Source organism: Uloborus diversus, chromosome 1, assembly GCF_026930045.1.
Source record: "Uloborus diversus isolate 005 chromosome 1, Udiv.v.3.1, whole genome shotgun sequence".
Taxonomy (NCBI): Eukaryota; Metazoa; Arthropoda; class Arachnida; order Araneae; family Uloboridae; genus Uloborus; species Uloborus diversus.
In genome coordinates this window covers 123,652,211-123,678,903 of record NC_072731.1, presented here as the reverse complement: position 1 = coordinate 123,678,903, position 26,693 = coordinate 123,652,211, and the positions used below count along the sequence as shown (strand labels likewise).

General features: G+C 30.9%; 1 protein-coding gene across 1 annotated transcript; it reads right to left on the bottom strand.

The window, feature by feature from the left end:
• Positions 1-1,287: 1,287 nt before the first annotated feature.
• LOC129220993 (perilipin-5-like) lies at positions 1,288-21,059 on the bottom strand. Its single transcript, XM_054855431.1, has 8 exons — positions 20,906-21,059; positions 18,930-19,198; positions 15,128-15,400; positions 10,963-11,132; positions 9,800-9,931; positions 7,940-8,104; positions 4,452-4,565; positions 1,288-1,444 (listed from the first exon to the last, which is right to left on the bottom strand). Exons 2-8 carry the CDS (start codon positions 19,189-19,191, stop codon positions 1,373-1,375), a joined length of 1,188 nt encoding a protein of 395 aa, XP_054711406.1. The 5' UTR covers positions 19,192-19,198; positions 20,906-21,059; the 3' UTR covers positions 1,288-1,372.
• Positions 21,060-26,693: the final 5,634 nt, after the last annotated feature.

Here is a 26,693-nt window from a genome sequence, read left to right as displayed (position 1 = left end):
TGGTATTTAAAATCAAAGGTATTTTAAGGAAGAAATTGGGTTGCATCAATTTGACGAATGGAACTCCAAAGTTTACAGAATCATAAAATAAGAGTTTGCACACTAGTATATTTAATAAAAAGGGACATTCGAGAATTCAAAAACGCAACTTTGCAAGGATTTTGCTTTTCTTAGTGTTTTTGACATGGAAACTTTTGAAGATATTTAGCAGTTTCTGTCAAATTCATTAACAGTCAAAACTTATTCCATATTACTGGTAACCGATTCGAGTTTTTCAAATTTTGTTTTAATTCAAATTGAAGCAGGACAGAAAACCTAAACAATGCAACACAACTTTGCCAGTAGCAGCATGACATTTAGAGTCTTCAGACTACTTAGTTGGGGGGGGGGGGGGGGGGAAGGACCTTAAACATTCAAAAATGTTCATTTCTGTTTATGAAGATTTGTACCATTTTTTGGGTTTAATCTACAGGAAACTTGTTTTTATGGTTAAGAATTTCTCTGTCTATTTGGATTCTACAGCTAAGCTAATTTTCAGCCGTCTTGCAAACTTTTTTTATTCTGCATCCTAGACTGCTTAAAAAAATTCTGCTATTGGGCAACTTAGTTTCAGAAATCATTACTTACTTATGTATCTAAAAGCAATTAAATGAAAATGTCTGGTAACATACTTGAAAAATTGACCAACAATTTTGAACAATACATTTAACAGACAAATTTATTTTAATTTTAATGTGAATTTTTAGAGGAAAAACTACTTTCTTGAATTGTATGAATTTACTGAAATTGACCCACATAGAATTCTTATAATTGATGCAGTTTATTTTTAATTGCAACATGAATATAACTTTTAGTAGCAAAACTTCATAAGATCATTAAATCTATTTTTTCGAAAGGGTTCAAAGAAGGGATACTAGGCTAGTAAGGGGACTTTAGTCTGTATAGCCTGGAGCAAAGGAGCCAGCAGGGACAGTGACTCATGGTCCAGTTTTTTCAATTTATCAATATTAAAATGTTAATGGGTTATATTTTTGCACCCAAGACAGGACAAGGGGTCATTGTTTTAAGCTATTCAAATCGCAGGCTAAACTGGAAGTTAAGAAAAATTAGGGTGTGTGGAACAGCTTACTAGAAGAGGCTGTAATTAGTATCAGATAGGATGATGATCAATGGCCCTCTGTAAGCTAATAAACTGATTAGAACTAGCCCAGCTAGGTCCAGAGCCTGTTGCTGCATTTGTATAGATTTTATAAAATGTGATTATGAGTATCTAGAGATTTGAATAAGTTTTTAAAAAGACAAAAAATACAAGAAAGTTTATTGTAATTAAAAGAACATTTTACAGATTATAACAGAAAAAGAACATAAGTTTTTAGGAAGATGCAGATTCAGATTTGACTTCAGTTTCAAGTTTGTCTGAACTTTTTGATTCACTCAAGTCTTCCTAGATAAAATAAAAATAAACATTAATATAGTCAAACATGTTTTTCCTAAAAGATGACACACCAAGCAAAGAAATTGCACTTTTTAAAGTTGATTTTTTAATAAAATAAATTAAAACTGATTGGCCCATAATAAGGTCTGGTATAGTAACACCACCAGAAATTTCTGAGCGGAGTTATTGGTCATAACTGCTTGTGCATGTACATAAACTATTGTATTAGAATTTGCAATGAATGTTCAAATCAAAGGTTTTAAGAAGGGTTTTAACGAAACCTCTCCCTCGGCTGCACCAGGGCCCGCGGGATTCCAGCAAAGATTTATCAAACTCCTGAATCATACTTGCCTAAACTGATAATGAGGACAATTCAATTTATGAGAGTGAAAAATTAAAATGCAATTTAAACTTATTAAATATTTTAAAAAATTGTGCCTAATTACAACTTGCTACCTTGAATTCGCTGTATCAATGAACAGGATTTTTTTTCTAATTGTTTCTTACAATTTCGCAAAGAGTTTCTGTAAAAATGTAATGCATGTGTTTCTCTAGCAGTAGTGTACCTTAGGATAGAAGGATAAGGCACTGCTTTATGGGAGATATGTTCCCTACAAGGTTGAAATGGCATACCTTATTAGCTATTGGATGAACAAAACACTCTTAATATGTTGAAAATTCTTTCAATAGTGCAAAGGTGACCAAAAAAAATAAACTAAAAGATTTACTTCTGAAAGTGATAACATCGATCTAGGGTGTCAATAAGCTATGTAGGGTTCATAACTGTTGGCAATCTCCAAAATTTCAGATTTAAATCAGTGAAGGTACAGTTGTGTATTTATCCCTTTCATGTTTATATCAAAACATTGAAGATTTATTTTATTAGAACTAGCAAATATAAGGACATTTGTTTCATAATTTTTTTAGTTTCAATTTCGGATTTCATAAATGAGATGTATAGGACCATCCTCCAAATTTTTTTTTTTCTTTTCAACACAATATTTGTTGATTAGGTTGGTAGTAAAAATTCATTCATTTTTTGCAGCATAAAAAAGCAGCAGCATGTCAAAGAATTATAAACCTGTTAATTTTAAAAGCTATAGTTAAGAGAAATTGACAGAATAGTTTGGAGACGGAAGTGAAAAAAATGGAAGCTCATTTAGAAGCTCAAATTTTGCAGCGAGTTCTTTAAATTTTCCGGTTTTTTCCACCCAATCCGGTTATTCATCCTAATTTTTTACAAATGGGAATTCTTATTTCATTGTATTGAAATAAATCAGGTTCTCCAGTTTTTTAAAATAAAATCTACATATTTCAGAAATGGCAGGTATAGGATTTTTTTAAAATCATACCTTGTCAAAAATACGATTCAGTACAATTTAAGTTAAACAAACCTATATGACTCATTAGTCTTAAATGTAAAGGCATTTAATTTGCATAGACTGAAGAAGTAACAAAATTAACTAAAAAGTTTAACTGTATGCAAATGATCTATTAATGGAATAATTCAAAATAGAGATGAAAGCCATATTCATTACACAAAAAGAAAACTATTGCATTTATTTCATTGAAACAATATGCAACAATTTGTTTCTGGGTAACTAATATAATTTTCGAATTGATATCTGAAAAGCTATTTCTTTAGAAAAAGATTTGTGGTCAAGAGAACAAAAAGTTAAATTTGAATGGAGACATGCTAACTTTCGGATTTCTCCTTGTTTAAACACAAAAAAGAGAACATTAAAATTCTCATCAATAGTATATTTCAACCAAAATTCTATAAATTCATAACAAGGGACCTAGGAATGAGTAGTTCATAGCATGTCTGATCGCTTTCGCAAATAAATCTTAACATTGACCCCATCGTGTGCATAGTTATCAGCTCCCTGGTAATGACATTAAATTTTGCATGCTCTGATAAGAGCCCTCTCCTTGCTCAAGGAAGGACTACCTAAACAAAACATCCATGCTTTATTCTCTTTTGCTCTGAGAAACTTGCCAAATTCAATCTCTTTCTTTTTCAATGAAAAGACGAGTTCTAACTTATTCTTCCAAAACATTTCGGCACAGATGTTTTAGATGCTTGAATACTGCAGGATCCATGTTAAGTATTGCTACAAATTACTCCACGAGTTCCAATTTTATATACAAAATTATTAGTGCCTTGAAAGGGTACATAAGTGATTAGCATTTCACGTTGGGCTGCCCCACTGTGAAAGTTAGGCAAATATTTACAATAGGATGATTTAGTGCTCCAGCTTTCTCAGACAAATGAGTGCTCAAAACGTTTTACAACAGTTATATTATTTAAGAAAAATAAAAGAATGAAAAAACCCATAAAAGTTAGTATATTAATACCACTGTGATACACAAAAACAGAATTTCAAGTTATAACTTTTACAACTCTATAAAAACATTACTGCCCAAGGACAGACACAGGGGAGGGGTAATGGGAACGACAGCCTCCTCCTTGAGCCGAGACACAGGAACTCTCCCTCAGCATATTTTTGATTCTGAAGCTCCCAAAAACTTACTTTTAGACAATTTCTTCAATAATGTTACAAAAAAAAGAGTGCTGTCCCTCGGAATTTTTTTAGAATTGTAATCTTGAAAACTCGATTGTAGCACATCTCTTAACACTTCAATTAAGTTCAGGAAGTTTTCCGAAGTTCGAAAAAAAATAGATTTGAGAGAATCTTAGATGGGGTTTAGCGGCTCTCCCCTGGAAAGTTTTTCAATTTCAGTTCATTAAAAAGCCTTTTGATACGCCATGTGAGCACGTTTGGTAACATTTTTAGAAATGGAAGTTCCAAAACAAAAAAACTTAATTTGAGACTATCTTCCATGATGTTAGGGGTGCTGGTCTGGGAATTTATAAAAGGGGCGAATATCCGAAATTAATCACCCCCTCTTTGAATACTTTCTGGATCCGCCCTCGATACTGCCAAACCAAAAACTTTAAATTTTAAAAAAATGTGTTAAATAATGTAATTATACTAGACAAAAACAAATTTACCATTTCAATTTCTTCGGTTTGAGAAGTCAGTCTCTGAATGACAGCCTGTAGAGCAGTAAGTTTATCTTGGAAACCCTGGAGGATTGTGGTTGTGATTTCACCTGCATTAGATGCCTAAAAATAAATGAACATTAAATGTTTTGTTCACAGGAAACAAGTTATTTTTCTATAAAAAAATTTGATTTTAAAATGCTATTTTACTACACACATTCTATACACATTTAAAACTTTAATCAGTGCACTAAAAAAGTAAACTTCAACTTTCATTTTGATGGCATAGTAAAGCGTGCTAATTTTTACATCAAAATTAGCTTTTAATTAGACATTCAAATAACATAAAGAACTTGATATTAACATAATTATAAATATAAAAATATTTCAATTCACACCGATTTTTTTTTTTAAATTCTTAAAAATTCTTCACGGTTCAAAATCTTTGGACTTCTTAATATTGCAAAACTAGACAATTTTAAATGTTACACTGAAGTGCAACTAATGTAAACTTACAGTCGAAATCTCTCGTTGTGGAAAAGGATACGTGTAAAAATTTTACAAACGTACCCAATTATTTTATAAACTTGTAAACACCATCTCAAACTGTTAAAACCATTTCTTAATAAAACTTTACCGTTTCTTACATTAAAAAACTATTTTTATTTATCTTTTAAATAATTTTTTTTTTTTATTTAATATAAAATACTGCTAACCATGCACAAAATCAACGATCAATGGGCAAGAAAGACAAAATTAACTTCATACTGTACATACCGTACTGGTTTAACAAATACACTATAGTTTTACTGTAAAGAAGACCCAGTAATGATATTTGTAATTTAAAAATGTTAAGATGATTTATGCTGCGTGATCTTATTCTTGTATTTTTCAATACACAATACGGTTATTTCACTCTTTCTTTTGTAACGTTTCTACCTGTGGTAACACCTTTCTTCCTGGTTTCTTCATTCACAATAGAAGAGCAGCTTCCATTTTCATAATTTTTGCTACTCCATGAAATTCTACGGATTTCTTTTCAACTGTACATATGGACGATTCACTCATACCAAATTATCGTTCTACCTTCGAAGCATTTTAGTTGTTCAAGCACATAATCTTTAGACTTTCTTTAATTGTCGGAAACTCTTTTTTGATCTTCACAAGATGAAACAGCGCTCTTAGTAGGCGTCTTTATATTTTAACAATTTTCACATTTAGAATGAAAAATAAAAAGGGAGACGAGTAGTAATTTGTGTAAACTATGTATCAGACTAGTAGGGAGTGGGAACTTCCGCTCTCAGTGATGATAAAGGTTCATTCACAAAAAAAGCCAATACTTACACTGTGATTCCCTACCCAAAACTTTCGTGTTGCGGACAAGAAATTTTCATTATGTCTAAAATTACTTCACTGGTAAAAAATCATGCTATAGCCATTTCGCATAATTCGAATCGCGTAGTAGTGCGAGTCGTGTATACAGGATTGCCAACTGCACCGAATCTTGCGGAGTTACTCCGTAAAAATAGCAAAACTCTGCAAAAAAGTTATCTTGCTCTGCATTTCCTGGCCGAGCGTTTTCAAGCATGACAGTGTTTAAAACAGTTTATTTTTATGCTCATACAGTATAACCCTGATTTGAGTGTCAAGGGACTAGAAAAAGTTATCATTAAATCAAGGATATTGATAAATAGAGGCATAGACATCAATGCAGTCAAATCCGGACCAATGAAATGTATCATTAAATTGAGGAAATTGTTAAATCTAAGTTATACGGTACTTAAAATGATTATCAAAGCTCAAAAACAATTTTAGTTAAGTGGTTTTAGTTTTTTTTTAATTTTATGCAAAATACCAAGCTGCTCTGTAAAACTTGAAAATGCTCCTCAAAATCACCACAGATGCTCCTTAAATTGTTTCCCAAGGTTGGCAACCCTGCTTATATTTAGTTCAAGCTATCTCAAAAAGAGCAATGGACAGTACGCAGCTTGTTAATAGTTCTTAAAATTAAAGAAACACTGTGTTTTAAATTTTGGTATATGGTTCATTTTAATTATGATTAAATGCATAAATAGAATGATACATTATGATTGCCACATTGTTACTTTAGTTTCTTCACATTGATTTTCAGACCATCCCGTTAAATGTCCCCTGAAATATTGAGGTAGACTGTGCAACCCTAGGTAATTCAGCTAGTTTTACATGTAAATTAGACTATTTTTTAATTAAAATTTCGAGTAAAGCCAAGTTTAACTAGTATGTTGTGGCCATCACGAAATTTTCTTCTATATTTTTCCTTTTTCTGATCCCTCCCCATGCTTGACGAGGAAGCAATATTCCTAACAGGAACAAAATTACACATGCAAAAACTTGACGACCATCCCAATGTCTGAATTATTGTAAAAACAAAACAAAGAGCGAAAATTGAAAGTTACTTTAAAAGCCTTACTTGAATTAATTACAAGTATTTTATTTATTAACAAACATAAGATGGCAACAGTTAAAAATTTTAAATCATTGAGATAATATTTCCGATCATTTCCATACAATTAAAATCACGAGAAATACGCAGACAACAATCTATTACGATTTATCTTTCTTATTGTTGCATTAATAAAACTATTTTTATTCGCAAAAAAAAAAATCAACACCTCTTGGAGCGATTGGAGTCAAAATTGAACCCAAGCCTGTTTACGTATGGATTCACATATATTCCAAATTTCAACCAGAACGTAGCATTACTTCTTGAGATAGGGCACTCACAATGGAAAAAAAGAACGGGCGATTGCGCTACCCCCTTTTTAGCTGTTGACACCAAAATAAAATCAGCTCTTATACCCACTAAGGGCTACTTGCCGATAAATTTTTCTTTCATTCCGTTCATTATTTCTTGAGATACAGCAGTCACAATTGATGACAAAAAACGTTCTATAGCTCAACCCCCCTTCGAGTTATTGACACCAAAATTGAATCAGCACCTGCTCCTGTTAATGGCAACATATGGACCAAATTTTGTTTGATTCCGCCAGTTATTTCCTGAGGAATAGCAAGCACGCGTAACTCCAAAAACGTTCCATTGCTCCACCCCCCTTGGAGGAATTTGCGCCAAAAACCAATGGGCACAAGTTCACATAGGAGCACATATGTGTACCAAATTTCGTTCGATTTCATGCGGTAGTTTTTGCTGTAGAGCGGCCACAAAAAACTGGTCACACACAGATGTGACACACACACATACACACACACACAGACATTTTCCAAAAATAGTCGAAATGGACTCGGCACACCTCAAAACGTTCGAATCCGTCAAAATTCGAAAATTTGCACGAATCCAATACTTTCTTCTATATATTAGATCTAGAAGAAAGTAAAAATTTCTAAAAAGTTTATATCTATTAGCCAATTTACCAGATTAGCTTAAGTTTTTCAAAAAGGTAATGGTAATCAATTAACTATATAACTGAATCAGTTGTCCTGAATAAGAAAAAAAGACTTACCTGATCGATTTGGGAAAACAATTCTGTAGCATATCGACTTGCAGCCTGAACTCCCTCACTGTATGTTTGTGGCAAAGCAGAGAGTGGAATTGCTGTTAAACTATAAGCATGAACTAGTACAGAGGTCATTCGTCGAGCCAGAGAAAGCATTCTTTGTTCTAGACTCTACAAAAAGAAAATCCCATTTTTTACTTATAAATTTTAACAGAAAAAGGCTTAGTACTTCAAATATGATACAACAGCTTTTTAAGCTGAAAGTGATATAGGAATTGGGTTAAACTAGAAATATTATTTTCCAGAATTTAAATTTAAAAACTAGTCAAACTTGGGTATGTATTTTTTTATTAAGACATGGCTTTATTTAGATATTTAGTATTAAGACATGGATAGCTGATAAATTGAAAACTGAAAAACATTGACAAACTTTTCAACAAACATTTTGAAGCTTAACTCTTCTGGTACAAATGCTATACAACACATAACTCGAAAAAGTAAAAAATACGAGTACAAAAGATTTTTGCATGTCATGAATTTTTATCAAAAAGTACATTTCACTATATTAAGTACAGTCAAACTCTTATAACAAGCCCTGATTTAACGAGGAAATAAAAAATATTTTGTTGGTACAATGTTAAGTCTGTGGAGGCATAACTCCCTTCAAACGCGCAAACCCCGCTTAAAGCGAGCTATTTTTACGATTTATAAAACTTCTATAGACTTCCAGATCATTATCCTTCCTTGGAAAAAATCCTTTAATATTACAAAGTCAACCAAAAGTTAGTGATGAATACTAGATCTTGAAAACAAAGGACTTTTTAAAATATTCAGAGCGGAAAAATGTTTGAAAATCATGTTAGTTAGCCATAAGACACAAGAAAGAAACAATTACAGTTTAAAGCAAATTAAACGAATTTCTTGTTGTACTGCACAGAAAGTTGAAAATATAGAAAAAGCGAGTGCATATAAATTTAAGATTTTTTTATGAACCTGTTTTTACGAGCATTCCATTATAACGAGAAAATATCATGGTCCCATCACACTTATAAGAGAGCAACTATACTATAAAGCTTTTATGTCATAAATTGCATTTATTTAACATAAAAACTTAATATATTAACAATGTTAAATACATTGAAAAACCTTGAACACAAGACTAATGGGATCTAAAAATTTTGTTTTGAAAAAAATTTTTATAAACTGCACAGATAACTCATCCAGAGTACTTTATCAATTGGCAGAAAATACACTGGAAAAAAGGGCATTTAATTTTGCAAAGCAAATAAAAAAAGATTATCATTTAGTCTATTTTCCCTGAATTTTTATTTTTTCGAAATTCCCAAATATTTTCCTGATCTCCCCGATCTGTCGCCACCCTGTGGAAGTCATTTTTGAAAATATTGGTTTTGAAAAAAATTTGAGAACTTTCTCAAACCCTATTTCTTGCCCTAACATCATTAAAGATAGCCTACACATGAGTATTTAGGACTGCAGTTTTCAAAAACCACGAGTGCTCCAAACATAACCCGAGAAATGCCCTCTCAATTAATCATCAGTTACGGTCTAATAAATTTAGTCTTCAGACTTCGATTTTAAAAAACTTCCGAGGTCTCCTGATCCTGTTCTAATATTAACAAAGAACCTCAAAAATTTTCCGCAGGAGAACTCCCAACCCCCCTACCAGTATTGAAAATAGCCTACGATTACGTTAATTGAATTTCAACTTTGAAAATTTACCTGGGGTGGACTCCGAATCTCTCCACCTATTAACATTACCAAAAATCTTATTGTTTTCTACAGATCGAAAATTTTTCGAGAGAATGCAAGTTGAATACATAGAATTAACTTTGAACTCAATTTTACTTTTTGTGCATCATCACTAGCTTCAGCTGGTTCCTTGTTAAGTTCATCCCAAATCCAAGTGGCTTTCACTTTTGCTTCATCGATGTACTCTTGGACAGTTTTATTACCATAATCCTGCTTTAGTTGTTGTAACTACATAAATAATAAAAACTCAAACTAATGTAAAAACAAAAATCCTAAAAAATCTACAAAATAACTGAAGTTAAAAATAAACCAATAAAATAAAAGTTAAATTATAAAAACTTAAAAGGATAACAAAACCTTCAGGAACAAAACTTAAAAGAATGCTAAAAAATATAATTATGCGATAATAGGACAATTGGAGCCGTTTTAAACTTTTCAGTCCTGAAGTAGACACAATACTCTAACTTTTTTGCTTCAAAAAATCTTGTTCGATCTTTCTTTGATTAAGTTGAAAGAAAAATCTGAATAAAAAAATATCTGAATAAATAGTAGCATTAAACTGGGTACATTTTGATATGATTGATAAAACTAATTTCTTAAAATTGCTTCAAATCAACAGGTCAAGCAAAAGTTTAAGATATAAATTTTATGATAAAAAATTAAATTATAGCATTATAAGCAATCAACTTGCAGAATTAAGTTTCGAATTTTTTTAATATGTAAGAACAGTGCACTGATTAATAGGAATCTAAGTTCCATACACTAAACAGACTATTAAAAACGAAACATGTGCACAACTTTTAGTTTAATCTTAAAATTAACACTTAACATTTCATATTAATTTATTAGAAAACCAATATGAGAAGCATAAATTAAATTGCCGATATTTAAAACTTTCATGAACTTCTTTATTGTAAACTGAATATTTCAAACCTAGAAACTTTTATAATTGAGCATGCTTCTCTGCCACAAAGCATAAAAAATGAGATTGAAATTATTTTCTATTTTAAGATTGAAAATTTAGTACTTATACTTTAAAAACAAACTAATAATAAAGGGAATGTATAACAAAGAAAGAAACTGCTAAACATTAAAAAGGGGAAAAAACTTGAATTTAAAGATAAATAAAGGCAGAGTATCAAAGCTTATGAGCTAACATGACTTTGCTCGAGTACATGACATTAATAGTTTCTTCATCCCAAAGTATGTATAATAGGTTAATGTAAACACATTGAACGAGGTAAAATATAAAATCTTACAAGTTCCATAGTGTAAATAAGTTTAGCAACAGATTCCTGGCTCATCCTGTGCACAACTAACAAATGCTTAACTCCATGACCATAAACACGAAGCCCAATTTTGCTGGTCAATTGGCTTGCTCTTTCTGGCACACTTTTACCATCTTCAGTTGCCGCTGCTTCGGGTGAACCTATAAAAGTAGAAAATAAAATTTCATAATTCAAATGTAGCTTATGTTATAACGGACACTAAATATGAAACCTTTAGTTAGAACATTTTCCTACTCTAATTTATTTTCATATTTTTAGAATTGGTTTTAATTTGGATCTTGAATGGAAGCAAGTCCGGGCCCTTGCCACAGGCAACTATTAGGTGGCGACAAATTAACCCAATTGCTATGTTTTCTTTCGAAATTTTTGAAAGAAAGACGGCAGTCTTAAAATTTGATCTTACTAGGAACATTTGAACTACTATTAAAGTTTTATTTAGATTTAAAAACTTGATTATTTTTTCTGTTGCAATCAAGAAAGGCTATATACTTGTCCATTTTTTTTTGTATATTTTATGATAGAGGTATAGCAAAGCCAGGGGTGCCTATCCCCTCCGATACCAAGAGCGCCTTCTCCAAAAAAAGAAAAATATCACCTAAAAACTCCCCTCCTAAAACTAAGTAAACATTGCAAGGTAGTTGTTGATAGTAATTTTTTGTAGTTAAAAAAAATCCGACTTTTCCAGATTATTTTAGAAAATTCCAGGTTACTAGCTTCATTCAAAAATTAAGTTAAAGTAACCAAAGGTGCCATCTAGGAGGAGTCATGGCACGGACTACCATTAAAATTTTTAGAGAAGGTGTTTTGAGAGGTATTTTGAAGGAAACCTTCATGACATTTAGGGGGTGCACCCTTGCTGTTAGTGGGGAGGCATCCCTAAAGCAACAATATTTTCAAAATAATCAAAATCGTTTAAAGTAACAATGTATAAGAACTAACTTTTCCACTCTTAGATTTAAAAAAAAAAAAAATCTTGCATTTTAATTTTTTTTCTTTTTAAACAAAATTGTTTTTATTTGTTTACTACTTGTTGAAAACAAAGTACTTTCAACTTATTTTAGCATTTCTTTGATGCCACATGTCATGCATATTAGCGTTTTGCTGTAAAGGTGCAGCAATCTTTCTCCGCTTTTGGTTTACAATTCTTTTTATTAGTATGTAACACAAAACATATTAAGCGAAGAAAAAAGCTATTTTTCAGTATAAAAATGATTAACTTGTTGTATCAATGGGCATACCATATAATGCCTAACAAAAATCAACATCTGTCTATCATTCGTCAATGCCAATATAATGATTTTTTTTTCTTTTGCATATAAAGGATGCTTACATTAAAACTAAAAATTTTATTTTCTAGAAAATAATTTTTAAAAATTCATAATTTATTGCTCATTTACTAGCAATAGTTTACATTGAGATGAACATCCCATTAGGTTTTTGTAAATTTATATGTACTTCCATCTTGCAAACCAAATACGGCGATTAAGTAAAGATTTAAAGGTAATAAGTAGATTTTTGAATTTAACATAATAGTAGTTATAAAATATTAATCATCCTTAAAAAACTACAGTTAAGACAAAATAGGTTAGCACATAAGCTTCTAAATCAATTAGAACTAAAAAAAATGTTCTAAAGATAAATTTTCACATTTTTCCAGAAAATTACGAATTATACGGGGAAAAAAGGGCACATTTTGGGTTTTTAGCAATAGTTCGTATAGCAATAAACATCTAATGCCCCATTTTGGGAAACTTGGGCACTTAAAAAGTCTTTTGTACTGCCATCTTGCGAATGACCAAATTTTGCGGCTACAACAAAAATTAAGAAATAATTTTGAATTTGTAGCATGAAAACAATTTAAAAATAACAAATATTAGTGAAAATACAGTTCAGTTGAAAAGTTTTCAGCACATTTGCGTCCAAGGCAATAAGGATAGAATTAAGTTTTAAGAACAAAATCTTTCAAGAAAATTACATATTAAAAATTAAAATTTAAAAAACAATTTGAAGCACATTTTGCATTGTTTTCAGTTAAAGAAAAAATCCAATTCTGCTTTGTTTTTGGTAACAGGCATTTAAGCATCTAGTCTATTTCTATCTCACGAATGACCAAACATGTAGCTTGACTTAGATAAAAAACTATTTTTACGAGCAACCCTACTATCTGCAGGCTTGTGCTTCAGAAGCAGTAAATTATCTTCTCCCCTATTGAGTTTGTGCATAATTCCTATTCACCTTATGAATTTTTTTTTAAGGATCTATTGAGGGACAAAAATGGTGTCCGCGAAAAAAAAATTTTTTTGGGGGGCGGGGGTTGCCGTTTTTATTGCCAGCGTCATTTTACCTCACAACTTTTACAAATTTTTTTTCAGGAAACATCGATAAAAACAAAGATTAGATCTCATGAAACATAATTCCCGGAGAAAAAATTTGAAAACATTTTTTTGAGGGGGCAAAATTAGAAATTTCCGACATTTTTAACCATATCATTTTCCGACAGTTCCAGGTTTTCCTGGAGCATATAAACCCTGACATTGCATAGGTTATTCCTAAACTTATCAGAGCCACATTAAAGAACATTTCAACTCAATAACATTTAAAGGAAATTAATAAAATAAATGCATTAAAATACAACATTAGAACCTAATTGATAAAAAAAGAAATCAAGTATGTATTGAAAATCAATAAAGAAACCTAGAATGTTGAGAATAGTATATCTTTGCCTTAGACCAGTTGGATATCCAACAGTGTTTATTGAGTTTTGATGTCGGTGTTGCTCTGAGGCGATGACATATTATCAAGACTCCCCTCCCTCCCACATTTTAAAAATCTTAACACACTACGCCCAGAAGTTTTACTTTAAATTTCTAAATTTCATTTTTATTCTGAGCATCACATTTTATATGAAATGATAAATTTAATCATATGATAAAAGAACTTGAATTGTCAATAACTATTTTGAATGACAGGATATTTATGTTTACATTAAAGACCATTCATCATGATTAGTTGATTTAAATCGGCTTTATTTAAATCTTTATTATTTTATTACTATTTTTTTAACCATTGATTTAAATCAATTTATTTGAATCTAGTGATTTTTTTTGACAAAATCATTTATTAAAATCAGGTGATTTTATTTTTATAAATTTTTTAGAACATATTGCTCTAAATATAACTACACTGCATTATACTATCTTAACTTCGACAGGCATAAATATACAGATCCTTCTTTCTGTGTGTGTAACAGATTGCAATATTTTTTTACTACAAAATTACAATGCAGAACAAAATAAAAATTTGCAGTTTTTTATACACCGTGACTAATAGTTGAAAAAAGTAATCTTCAACATATTTTATAGTAAAAATGCACATGATGATAACCTTATCTTTAAGCAAAGCATAAATCAAAACCACATCTTATCTAAGTATTATAATGAATTTATAAGTTTTAAAAATTATTGAATTATTAGAACTTATCTTAATTTTAGAAATAAGCTGAATGGATTCTTTTGTATGCAATTTATTATGTTTATATAAATGTAAAGTAATCAATATCTATGAATCTTTTAGGATTTAAAAATTTCATTGAAAAAAGATTTTTTTATTTTTGAAAATCACGAACTTTGCTATTTATTCAAGTAGCCAATGTGCTATAGTCAAACACCCAAATATGAAAAATGAAAGTTGTGTTGGATAATTTCTTACTGAAAGGATATAGATACACAATTAGGGTATTATCTCATGAGACGCTATAAGGCTATTACACCTTGATCCAAGATATACAAGATTGGGACTAAATAACCGTCTTCAACTAGAGGTAAACAAATATTCTATTCAAAATAAGATCTTACTTCATACCAGAAATTATTGGATATAAATAACATTTTACTTTAGTAAAATTTAACTACATTATTTTAGAAGCATATAACTACTGTCATGGTCGACAACTGCCCATGTCTGCATTGTCCAAAACTATGGTTCACTATCGAAGTAGTATAAGCTTTATGGGGGGGGAAGGGGGAGCGGTAAACTGACAAGGGATACATCTTGGCTCTCGGCAGCCTTCATCATTGCTTACTTTTGATGATATGCCAATATCAAATTCAATTTAATAACTTTGAACAACACTCACCTTCACCAAAAGCAGGAGGCAAATATTTATCGACTAATTCTTCAGTTCCAGTCAAAGCTTCATTTGCTTTTTGAAGACCATAATTTTTCACATTATTCAAAGTTTCAGATCCCATACTTTTAATTTCATCCACTTTCTGGTATCCCATTTCTACAGTTGTCGAACACAATTTACGAGCATCTTCTACAAGTTGTTCTGGAGGTTTCATCAAGAAAGGAATCTTTTCTTCCACAGCTTCTAAACCACGACATGCTAAATGATCAACTAGTTGAGCTAAAAAATATATTGATAAAGAAAATTTTAATCAACTTTTTCAAAGTCAAACTCAGAATAACCAAGTATGATAAAATTTTCAACAATAAAAGCTGAATTTTAATAAAAAAATAAGAAACGTCGACTTCTAAAGAGTTTCAGAAAAGCTGTGTTCAGCCGAGTAGTAACGACTAATTTGGAAATGGTAGAGTGCCACTAAAATAAAATTAATAAAATGGAATCTTAACATTATTCAAGTCTAAGATTAATTGTATTACAGTCTAACCTCGTTATCATGACACCTCTGGGACTGTCAACAAAGTTTTGTCATAGCCGGAGCAACGTCATAACCGGAATTTTAAAAATTCCTTATTTAACATTAGTTCACAATAAAATTAGATTTAAAAACAAAGTTCTGTCTAGAACTAGACCAGCCTACTTTCCCGTTTACCCATACTACTTTCTAGTACCTGATCAATATTCTCAAAAATAACTTAAAATCGCAAATGTTTTCAAACATTTTAAAAATATTTTAAGCTGATTTATAGGAATAAAATATTCTTCACTCCTCTAAAAAAATTAGTTGCATAAAAAAAAAGAAAAACGAACAAATAAAATAGCAGCAACTTTTAAACAAAGCAGCTAATACACTTTTTTCTATTAAAAAAATCTTTAACAGCTTTCAAAACTAAAAAATCATTAAAATTAATAAGCTCATTAAAATAAATACATCATATCAAAAAAAAAAAATCTTTTCTTTTTCCCCTGTTGCCAAAAACAATTTTTTAAATGAATTAATGAACTCACCAAAATAAATAAAAACAATAAAATGTCAACTTAAAGAAATAATTTTCATTGTTAAAAAAAAAAATCGTTTGCGCATATCTTTATGTAAAAAAACAGGCCTTCGAGTTTATTCGCCGAAAACTGAATACCTAAATTAAAACTTTAGCGTAAAAATAAAAACAAGTTCGGTCAACAATAATTATTTCACAGTCAAAACCATAGCTGCGGAGTCAATCTCACTTTGGGATAAAGGAGTCGGAGTCTAATATTTAAGAATCAGAGTCTGTTATTTGTCTTCCGTGTGTAAATTTTTGCCAAAGCTAGGAAGTCGGAGTCTAAGTGGGGGAGTCTGAGTCCGATTAATTGTCGGGTACAGGAGTCCGAGTCAAGGGCCCCTAAATTCTCGGAGTCGATGTCTGGAGTTTTACGTCAAGAGCTATTTCTAACAAAATTTGTTAGAAGTAAATCCACTTTCAAGTACGGAATCTACATTGACTTTCAGTTTCCCCGTAGGCGCTAATGTTAAGTTTTTTTCGAACTGTTCAAAATTGAACAAAAAATAGTTCAAATCAAAAAGTGAAATATAGGAATAAGGTGTCCTCGCCGAGACCTTTGGAACAAAAAAAAGTTTGTTTGAATCCGACTATTCATTCAAAAGTTATTAGGGGGGGACAGACAGACATTTTTCCCCATCTCAATACCCTACTTTCCAATTTTTAATTTTTCGATATTTAATTATTTTGACTTTTTCGCGATATTTTTAAGATGCACTAAGACTTCTTTCATGCTTTTTCTTCTTTTTCCGACTTTTACTGGGAAAGTAGGCTAAAAAATAAGTGTTTATGATTTCAAATAGATTCAATTAATGTAAATTTGAGTTATTGGTGAATATAACAAAAATTCTTTTTTAAAAAGCTTCAACACCTTTTTTTAATTCTACAATACTTTAATAAGTATTTGCTAAACTTTCGAATAACATTTTTAACTGTCCTCCTTTCCACAAAATTATCAGCAAGAAAGAAATCAATTCAAGACTCTTCATTTTTGTCCACAATTTGATTAGATTTTGACAGCCTAGCCCAACCTTTTGATGGTGAAAAAACCCTTTCCAATTCTTTTATCTGCTTTAGAGTTGGGTGACCCTTTTTAATATAATGAAGAGCTCTTATCTCTCTCTCATGGAGAAGCTTGTAATGACCACCTACAGCTTAACTTAAGGTAACTATGGTCTTCCTCTTCTCCTGCTATTTCCCTTGTCCAGTATTACAATGAGGCTTTGAATGCCTTTTCATTGTACTTCTAGTCAAAGTCTGAAACCTGTACCTTTCAGAACTTATCTACTTGTCCCCCACCATTTTTTCTGAAAACCTATAGGGAGCCCAAGACAAACATCTAGACAAAGTATTTTTTAGCAAAAATATCAGGACAACTACGAAATTATTCTTTTCTGCAGAAAACCTAGTTATCTAAATGGGTTCTGGTCTAGCCGATTCTGACAATTGGAGTTCTATTTCAGCAGTACCTCAAAGAGAGATCACTATGACCTTCCGAAAATTATTCAGCAAATCTTGTCGGACAGATTCTGCAAATTTGCGGATAAAACATGGACGGAGTTTTGGGAGGACTTTATATAGTAACACAGTTCCCAAAAATTAAAAAAATCATTTTTGTTTTTGAATAGTTCAGAAGAGCATCGGTGGATTTATAGGGGAGGCAAAGGGGATAATGCCCCTCAGTTCTGAGAGGAGTTTATATAGTAACTTATCTTCCAAAATCTTATAACAAAAAAAATCATGATTTTTTCTTTTTTGAATAGGAAGTTAAAGTTTATTTTTTCTTTTAAATTTAAAATAGCCGTTTCTTACAAAGTTTGAACAATACTGTACAACTGTATAATCTACTACTCAATTTCAGAGACTGGAAAGTGCAAATTATTAATAGGTTCTAAAATCCCTGAAAAGAATTAGCGCAGTATAACCTACCAGGGCTCTTAAGCCAAAAACCCAATCTAACTAACCAAAGCTTAAAAATAATTAGACAAGTCTTTGAAACTCCTAAGCAAAGTCTGCTTCAATTTTATTTCTTATCAAGTGTATAAATTAATAATTGTTCAAATGGGTAGTATGTTACTCTCTTGATACCTATTCTCTAAATCTGTGCACCATTTCTTTCAAAGTATTAACTTGCATCACAAAGCACTTTTAAAGCATAAAAGTTTTTAAAAAAAATTTGCCTATTTCTAATTAACCCTTATAAGACTTCAAAATGCAGAATTTTATATCCATTTTAGAAAATTTCCTCCGGGGGGGAGTAACCCCCCGGCTCCCCAAAACTGGAGATATTCTATATCCTACTTAAAAGGGAGCACTGCGTCACTCTCTTAACACCAGCCCCCTCTTTACTCTTTTAAGGTAAATTTAAAAAAGACAGCATGATTACACACAGTAATGAAAACGACACATAAAAAGTAAAGAATGGCCTTATGCATCACAGAAAACAGACAAAAACATGGGAGAGGCAGGGGGGGGGGGAATTAAAAATGTTGCTCCAAAAAAAAAAAAATCCTGCCACCCCAGAAACTGTCTTAAATCCGCCTATGGGATAAAATTGCAATATTTAAAGGCTTGAATGTCCCTTTTCATTGTGTGTAAGTACTTATGTAATGTAAATTACTTAATTTAAATCGACCAACTATAGATGCGACACTTGAATTCTAGTCATATGGAACACTGATTAAATTCAGACGAGGGAAAAATCTTCTCACCTTGAGGCTGCACCTTTTCGAGAAAAGGCTTAGCAGTAACAGCAAAGTAAAGGGCTGTAGTTTCAGCAATAGAAAGAGCAGCTGCGGTGAATCTGTTCATTTGTTTAACTTTGTCATATGCAGCCGTGCTGTATTCTTTAGCTACATTCACAGCTGGAATTTCAGACACTCTTTCAAGAAATTCACTTTTCATCACTTTTTCAGCAACAGCATCTTCTTGGCCAACATTCTGGCTCACAAAAACTTCTTCTGGCTTAGTCATTTTAATCCTATATATTAAAAAAGAAATGATCAAGGCTAAAAGTAGCTATCTCTGATACTTGAAAAGGCAAATGGGAATAGTTGGAATTTTATTTCCATTTTTCGTAAACAAGCATACTTGCACAATTATTAAAAAATGAAAACATCTGTCAAAGAAAAAGCTTTAATTTTTATTGAAAGATTTTTATTTTGAACTTCAAGGGAGAGACAACAGGAACCACATTTTATCATTTGCCACTGCACAAGGGTCAAAAAATGAATCTTAAATTTAAATTGCTTTCATTGTAAAATAACTTAAAATGGGGAGGTGGGATGCATGTAACCCCAAAGCAGGAAAATTTCCAATGATTGCTGTTACTATTTATTTATATTAATACAACTGACAAAGTATCATAAGACAAAAGACAATGTATGAAACAGTAAACATGACAAAACTTTTGAATGCAAAAGTAAAATTCTTCTGGGCCCAGGTCAGTTAAAAGCTAAACTCCACAGTCATTACATAGGCATCATAGCCTTTTTTTTTTTAAATCTATTGACCACACTATCGAAAAAATTCATATCCTTTCTCATTTTGTATTTAATAGTTTATACATAAAATATTTAATACCTTGATAATTATTTAAGATGTTTATAGTAGATAATTGGTACTAAAGCTAATACAACCAGGGCCTGATTACCCAAAAGGCTCAGGAAGCTTGAGCTTCCCCTCAATTTTTAGGGGCCCCAAATATCACTGTAGAACTATGCTTAACAATTCCAGTTTCTTCTTTTAACTGCGTTTTTTTAAAGAGATGACAAATATTTGAACTTGCTAAACAAAAATAATTGAAAGAATTAAATTATTGAAAGTGAGGACACATTTTATAAAGTGTAGCTACAAGCTAGATTTTCAAATGTGGGATTTGATTCAACTCTGTTACAATGTACTTTTATGACATTTATCTTCCTTTGTGAAGTGTCAAATCCGATTAAAATGTTACTACCTTAATTTGCTGAGAATTCAAGTGCAACATATGAAATTAAAAAAAAAAAAAAAAAATACGTCGGTAAGGTGGAATAAACTAAACTCTGAATTCAGCCGAGCTACTTTTAGCCTTAGTGTTGCATCAAAAAACAATGTTTAGAACATTTCCCCAAGCAATGAATGGGGGACCCAAATTGAGGCCGAGCTTCCCCTAATTTAGAAGGTTAATCGGGCCCTGAATACAACGCCTTTCATTTTCAATTTAAAAAGCATATGCAACATCTTTAAAATTATGGAAACTTATTAAATATGACAGATTGCTTTGTTAAGAAATTCTATACACTACATGTTGCACTTAATTCATTACTTTAAAAGCTCTAAGTAACACAACCATACATTTGAACTTTAAATAATTTGAATTAGGTTGGCGACATGGAAAAGTTGTTTGAAAGAAAATATGCAACAAGCAAATGTAAATAAATAACCGGCAAGTAAAGCATAAAAATGCGATATATAGAAAAATTAAGGCGCTAATTTCTTTTCAAGTCTCGTGTCGTTCAAGCAACAAAGTTGGGAAACACCCCTCAGTAACACAACACAATTCTCAAAACTATTAAAAGCATTAATTCGCTTATTAAAATAAAACTTCAATTTTTCCATCAAGTCCATACACTAACAGTAGGCAGAGCTAAAATATCTAAATACAAATAGCGAACCAAGAACGTAAAAAAAATATATTTAAACTCACGCAAATCTGTTTCGGGTACTTTCAACTAGCACAATTAAGTAATCAAAAAAAGAGGGCGAATTCAAATTGACAGTCAGTTTTATACACAGTACTACAGCGCAATAAGTACAAAGTTCGAGAAATCTGCACAGTGACGTCTGGCCGCTGCTCGCAAGTCAAATAGCACAATGACTCGTATGCCTTCAGGTTTGCCACAATTCGAAACTTCTCGAACGAAAAAAAACTATTTTCACAAATAATAACTTTTTAATTTCAATGACAAATTTTATTCGTCCTTGAAGTAAAATTATTCTCTTAATTTGAACTATCATGTAAAAGATAAATAACAGAAAATTGGAGCAATTCTAGGAGTGGAGATCGTAAACGATTTAATTGGCGAAAAGTTTGTAAATATTTGGCAAGAAAATGATGCAATTAGTCGGCCAATAATGAAATCGTCTGCATGAATCACGAAATCAAAACTTTCGAGCCACGTGGTTTCTTTTACTGCGTTTCCAGTTTAATAGCAATGGGCGCTTTGAGGTATGAGGAAATGTCACGCGTAGTTACGGCTAGCTTGTAGCATGATTACCGTAGAGTTCAATGTTTTTTTGTTTTTGTTTTTTTTTTTTTGGAAGACAAATTTTAATCAATGAGAATTATTCGGTGGAACTTAATTACATTTATCGGTCAGACCAGTAGCGTGTATAAAAAAAATTTTTGGAGGGATCCGTGTTAAGTATAATAAAAAATTTCCAAATTTAAGCATAAAACTTTTAAATCCCAATTTACGGAGAGTGGTTTTAAATTTATTTTGGGAGGGGTCAGGGCCCCGTCGGCTCCTCCCTCAAATACAGCTTTGGCGGGGGGGGGGGGGCAACGAGTATAAATGCATTTGATGGGGGAAAAAAGAACCAAATAACAAACAAAATTGCAAAATGTTTTTTAAGTCCATGGGGAGGGTAAGCAGTCGTAGATGCAAGGATCTAGATTTTTTTCTTACGTCGATCTGTTTAAGAAAAACGCTTTTTCCCGACATAGATCTATATTAGTCTTGAATATAGATCTAGATTTTTTCCTAACGTCGATCTGTGTAAAAAATAGCTTTTTTTTCGACATAGATCTATATTAGTCCTGAATATAGATTTAGATTTTTTCCTAACGTCGATCTGTGTAAAAAATAGCTTCCTTTTCGACATAGATCTATATTAGTCCTGAATACAGATCTAGATTTTTCCCCGACGTCGATCTTCCGGAAAACGTAACACTATTTGAAAATAGATCTATATTAGTCCTGAATGTAGATCGATTCTTTTTTTACGTCGATCTGCATCAGAAAACCGCTTTTTCCCGACATAGATCTATATCAAACTTGGAATATAGATCTAGATTTTTTTCCTAACGTCGATCTGTGTAAAAAATAAGTTTTTTCCGACTAACATCTGCATTAGTCCTGAATATAGATCTAGATTCTTTTTCCCCAACGTCGATCTGTGTAAAAAAAATTGCTTTTTTCTGACATAGATCTATATTAGTCCTGAATATAAATCCAGATTGTTTCCCTACGTCGATCATCCGAAAAATGTAACACTTTTTGAATATCGATCTTTTTCCTGCGTCGATCTGTGTAAAAAAAAAAACCGCTTTTTCCGACATATCTAGACTTCCTTCCTTCGCTGACAGATTCTACAGATTTTCTGAAGTTGTTACATAATACTACTTCATCTCTATGGAATATTTCGTTTTCTTACAGCCTGTAATGGAAACGTGCACGCCAAGCATAAGCTACGCGTTAATAAGTCATGTGGATTAATCGAATATTTGCAGGAAAATTTGATATGGAAATTAAAAAACAAAAAGCAAATAATTTTTAAAAATATTTATTAACATCACACAAAAAGTACATACATTTATACAACATTGAACATTATTATTTTCTTAAATTTAGAAAAGCTAGATTATAATATAGTGTTATTTCTGTAATTCAAAAGAAATGAAAAATTTACTCCATGTAGAAGGTCAAAATCTGAAACACAGCAAGCTTTTTTTCGGAAACCATGTGTTCACACATACACACACACACACAATTACACTTTACTCTTGCATTCAAATTTTAAAGGCTTTTAAATAACATTTTACCTTAATTTTAAAAAAGCTCAAAAATTCAGCAACTTATTCCCTAATTTTCAGATTTAAAAAAATTTCAGGAAAGGAAAGGGATTGAAATCTCAATCACAGCAGTAACTTTCAATCAAGCATAGTCTTTCAGTGTCAGTATGCTGAAATATTAATTTTATTTTAAATATCTTATTAAAAATATTTTTTCACAATAAGCTATTTGTTTAATTGAAAAATAATCAAAATCAAAACAATTGTCTGCTTATTTCAAATTTGATAGCTCCCACTAAAAATAAAAGTAATAAAAATATGCTATTCTTAGTTGGTACATGAGGGAAAAAAAAAAACAGCAGGAAGAATAAGGATTTGCACCTCAAACACAGTAAGCAATTATCTAAGGAGCATGCATGCCTTAGATTAGCTAAGGATGCTGCCCAGGTTAAATTTTGCTGTTTACTTGTTGTAATGCTTTCAATACATTTATTTTTCAAATGATAAATGAAACAATTAAATATATAATCCTTTTAAATTTAATTCTTATGAAAAATAGATAACTACGAACAGCTTATTAATCAGTAATTAAACAATTAAAATTTTTTCTAAAAAAGCCATTCTAAGCATAAAGAAAAATAAGATAAAATAATTTCTGTATTAAAAAAAATTGAGTCACTAGCAAGACAAAAGGTTGAAATCTCAAACACAGTAAACAACTCATTGAGAAGTAAACATTCAATGTTGGCATGTTTAAACGCATTTTATAATTCTTTATTTAATTTAAAAGTTATTACTCAAACATTTTACTTTGAGATATAAACAATAGAAAAATCAAACAAGAAGTGCTCCTTCCTCAAATTTCGCACTACCCAGAAAATATGCAACTACAAAAAATGTATTAATAGGTGAAATTTCAAATAAATAAAACCTTTCTCAGTAAATATATGAATCTTCATATTTCAAAATAAATGAAATGCACTGGCAGGCTGCAAAAGGATCTCAACACAACAATCGAGTTTATGCAAAGGACATGTTTCAATGTTGGCATTCTTTAATTGTTTGAATTTATATCATCTAAAAAATAAAATACTTAATTTCCATGTTAAAATAAATAAAAAATTGCTTAACCTTCCAGTTCGGTACTGAAATAAGTAAGTGCCAATAATTAATCATTACATGAAGTTCAAGTTCACAAAAGAAATAAGCAATTATTTTGTAAGAGCTATTCCATCTTAGTACACAATAAAACAACTTCCTAAAAAATAATTAAAATATATTTTAAAGGCACAAATGTAACTGAAATTTCAAATACAGTGAGCAATTTTCCATCAAGCAATGGCAACTTCAGTATTTGCATGGTCAAGTATCTTTTATACTTATGATCCTATCTTGAACTTGTTAATAAACATAGTATTTTAATTTAAAAACAAAAGGAGAAAGTAAACAACTATTCTAACAGAAAAAATATACAAGTACTAAAAAGTAATAAATGTTAAAAAAATTCATATAAAAAACCATCTCCAAGTGGTGAAGTTTCTCTTCCACTTGAAAACTATTTAAGTATTTGCAAGATGCAACAGGATGGAAATGGGAAAGAAATTTCCTGTGAATCACATGTTTCAATGTATGGAGAGTTTTCATTTTTTAGTTTATTTCATTTTTAAAAGATTTTCAATAAGTATTTCATTTTAAGTTTTGAACAAATTCAAAATTAAGCATTTAAAAGATCATTCCTTTCACATTTTGTACTTCTCCAAAAATATACAATTAACAAAAATGAATTTAAAAATTATATAAAATATTAAAATTAAAAAGATTAACTTAGGCTAGCATATGATAAAATAACTCCATACTCCAAAATTGCAGGAAGCAAAAGAATCGAAATTGTTAGCATAACATCGCTGAAGTAAGCATAGCAATGTTGGCGGGTGGAAATTCCCCCCCCCCCAATCCCAGGGCCTGATCGCACAGGCCAACTAGGCCTGGTACCCCCACTTCCTAAGGGGCTACAAATTACTTAAAAAATTGTGCATGGCATTACAACAATACGAAAAACACCTTTTAAAAATAGTTAAAAAATATGGCTCAAAATAAATATATAACGCAAAATAAAAAAACGAAGTCGTACAAGTTTGCGGGCAAAAAAAAAAAAAAGTTTTTTGTCGAAAAAAAAAGTAGTTTTTTTACATAGATCGACGCAGGAAAAAAAATCTAGATCTATATTCAGGACTAATATAGATTTATGTCGGGAAAAAGCTTTTTTTTTTACACAGATCGACGTAAGAAAAATATCTAGATCTACATTCAGGACTTATATAGATCTATTTTTTAAAAGTGTTACGTTTTCCGGAAGATCGACGTCGGGGAAAAATCTAGATCTATATTCAGGACTAATATAGATCTATGTCGAAAAAAAAGCTATTTTTTACACAGATCGACGCTAGGAAAAAATCTGGATCTATATTCAAGACCAATATTGATCTATGTCGGAAAAAAGCGGTTTTCTTAAACAGATCGACGTAAGAAAAAAATCTAGATCTACATTCAGGACTAATATAGATCTATTTTCAAAAAGTGTTACGTTTTCCGGGAGATCGATGTCGGGGGAAAAATGTAGATCTATGTTTTTGCTGCAAATGTTTCTACATCGATCGGTATGTTGTGCTACCTGGACTTCAGGATTTTTTTTTTAATCATTTGTTAATGAAAATATTACCAAAGGATAAGTATATTTATATTCCCAATTTGATTCAAATCAGCTTAAATATGGAATTTTAAATGATGTCGAAACAAGAACATGTTTTGACATAGTTTTATGTTTAGAAAACCATGTTAAGATATATTATTACATTGAGATCAAAGTACATCAGAATTTCAATATTTTTCTTTCGACATTAAAAGACGTTTTTCAATGTTTGCAAATGTTTTCTATTTTTCTCCTGAATTGCATATTCATAAGAATAACTCTAAATAAACGCTTTTAATTGAGGCTAACTTGTTAAAAATGTCAAAACAAAATGAAAATACGAATTTCTGAATGAAAGCGCCGAAAAAATATACTTTGACATATTTCTCTATTTCAAGACCCGTATCCGTTAATCGGAGTTCAACCGTCAACACAAATCATAAAATGGAAATAGGGTCATCACGTGACATCCGGATCCAGAATGTGCATGCAGCCGCAGAATAGATTTTCATAGAACAGATTTACGTCGAAATAGGGCCAAAAACGCTTTTCGATGTTTGCAATTTTTTCTATTTTGTTTCTGATTTTATATAAATAAGAATATCATTATATAAACACTTTTACTAACAATAAATTGTTTACGAACAACGAAAAAAATAGTAAAAATGACGCTTTAAATCAAATTCATGCAAAAAAACATCGAGGTACGTATTTCTTTTTTCCATTGTTTCGATATGTGCAGCTTCAGAGTATTTCCTTTTAATCATTTGTTTATGAAGTTGATTTATTTTCTCCACTTGATTTAAAACAGCTTAAATATGAAATTTTAAATAATGTCAAAACAAAACATATTTTGACATAGTTCTATGTGTAGAAACCATGTTAAGATTTATTGCATAGATTGACGTCAAAATACATCAGTGTTACAATATTTTTCTTTCGACATTAAAAAACGTTTTTCGATATTTTAAAAAATTCTCTAATTATCTTCTGAATTGCGCATTCATAAGA

Coding starts and splice junctions, on each gene's coding strand:
- LOC129220993 (XM_054855431.1), bottom strand. CDS start 19,191: ATGACTAAGCCAGAAGAAGTTTTTGTGAGCCAGAATGTTGGCCAAGAA. Junction 11,133..15,127: donor GCCTCCTGCTTTTGGTGAAG/GTGAGTGTTGTT, acceptor CTACTTTTATAG/GTTCACCCGAAGCAGCGGCA. Junction 1,445..4,451: donor AAACCGAAGAAATTGAAATG/GTAAATTTGTTT, acceptor TATTTTATCTAG/GAAGACTTGAGTGAATCAAA.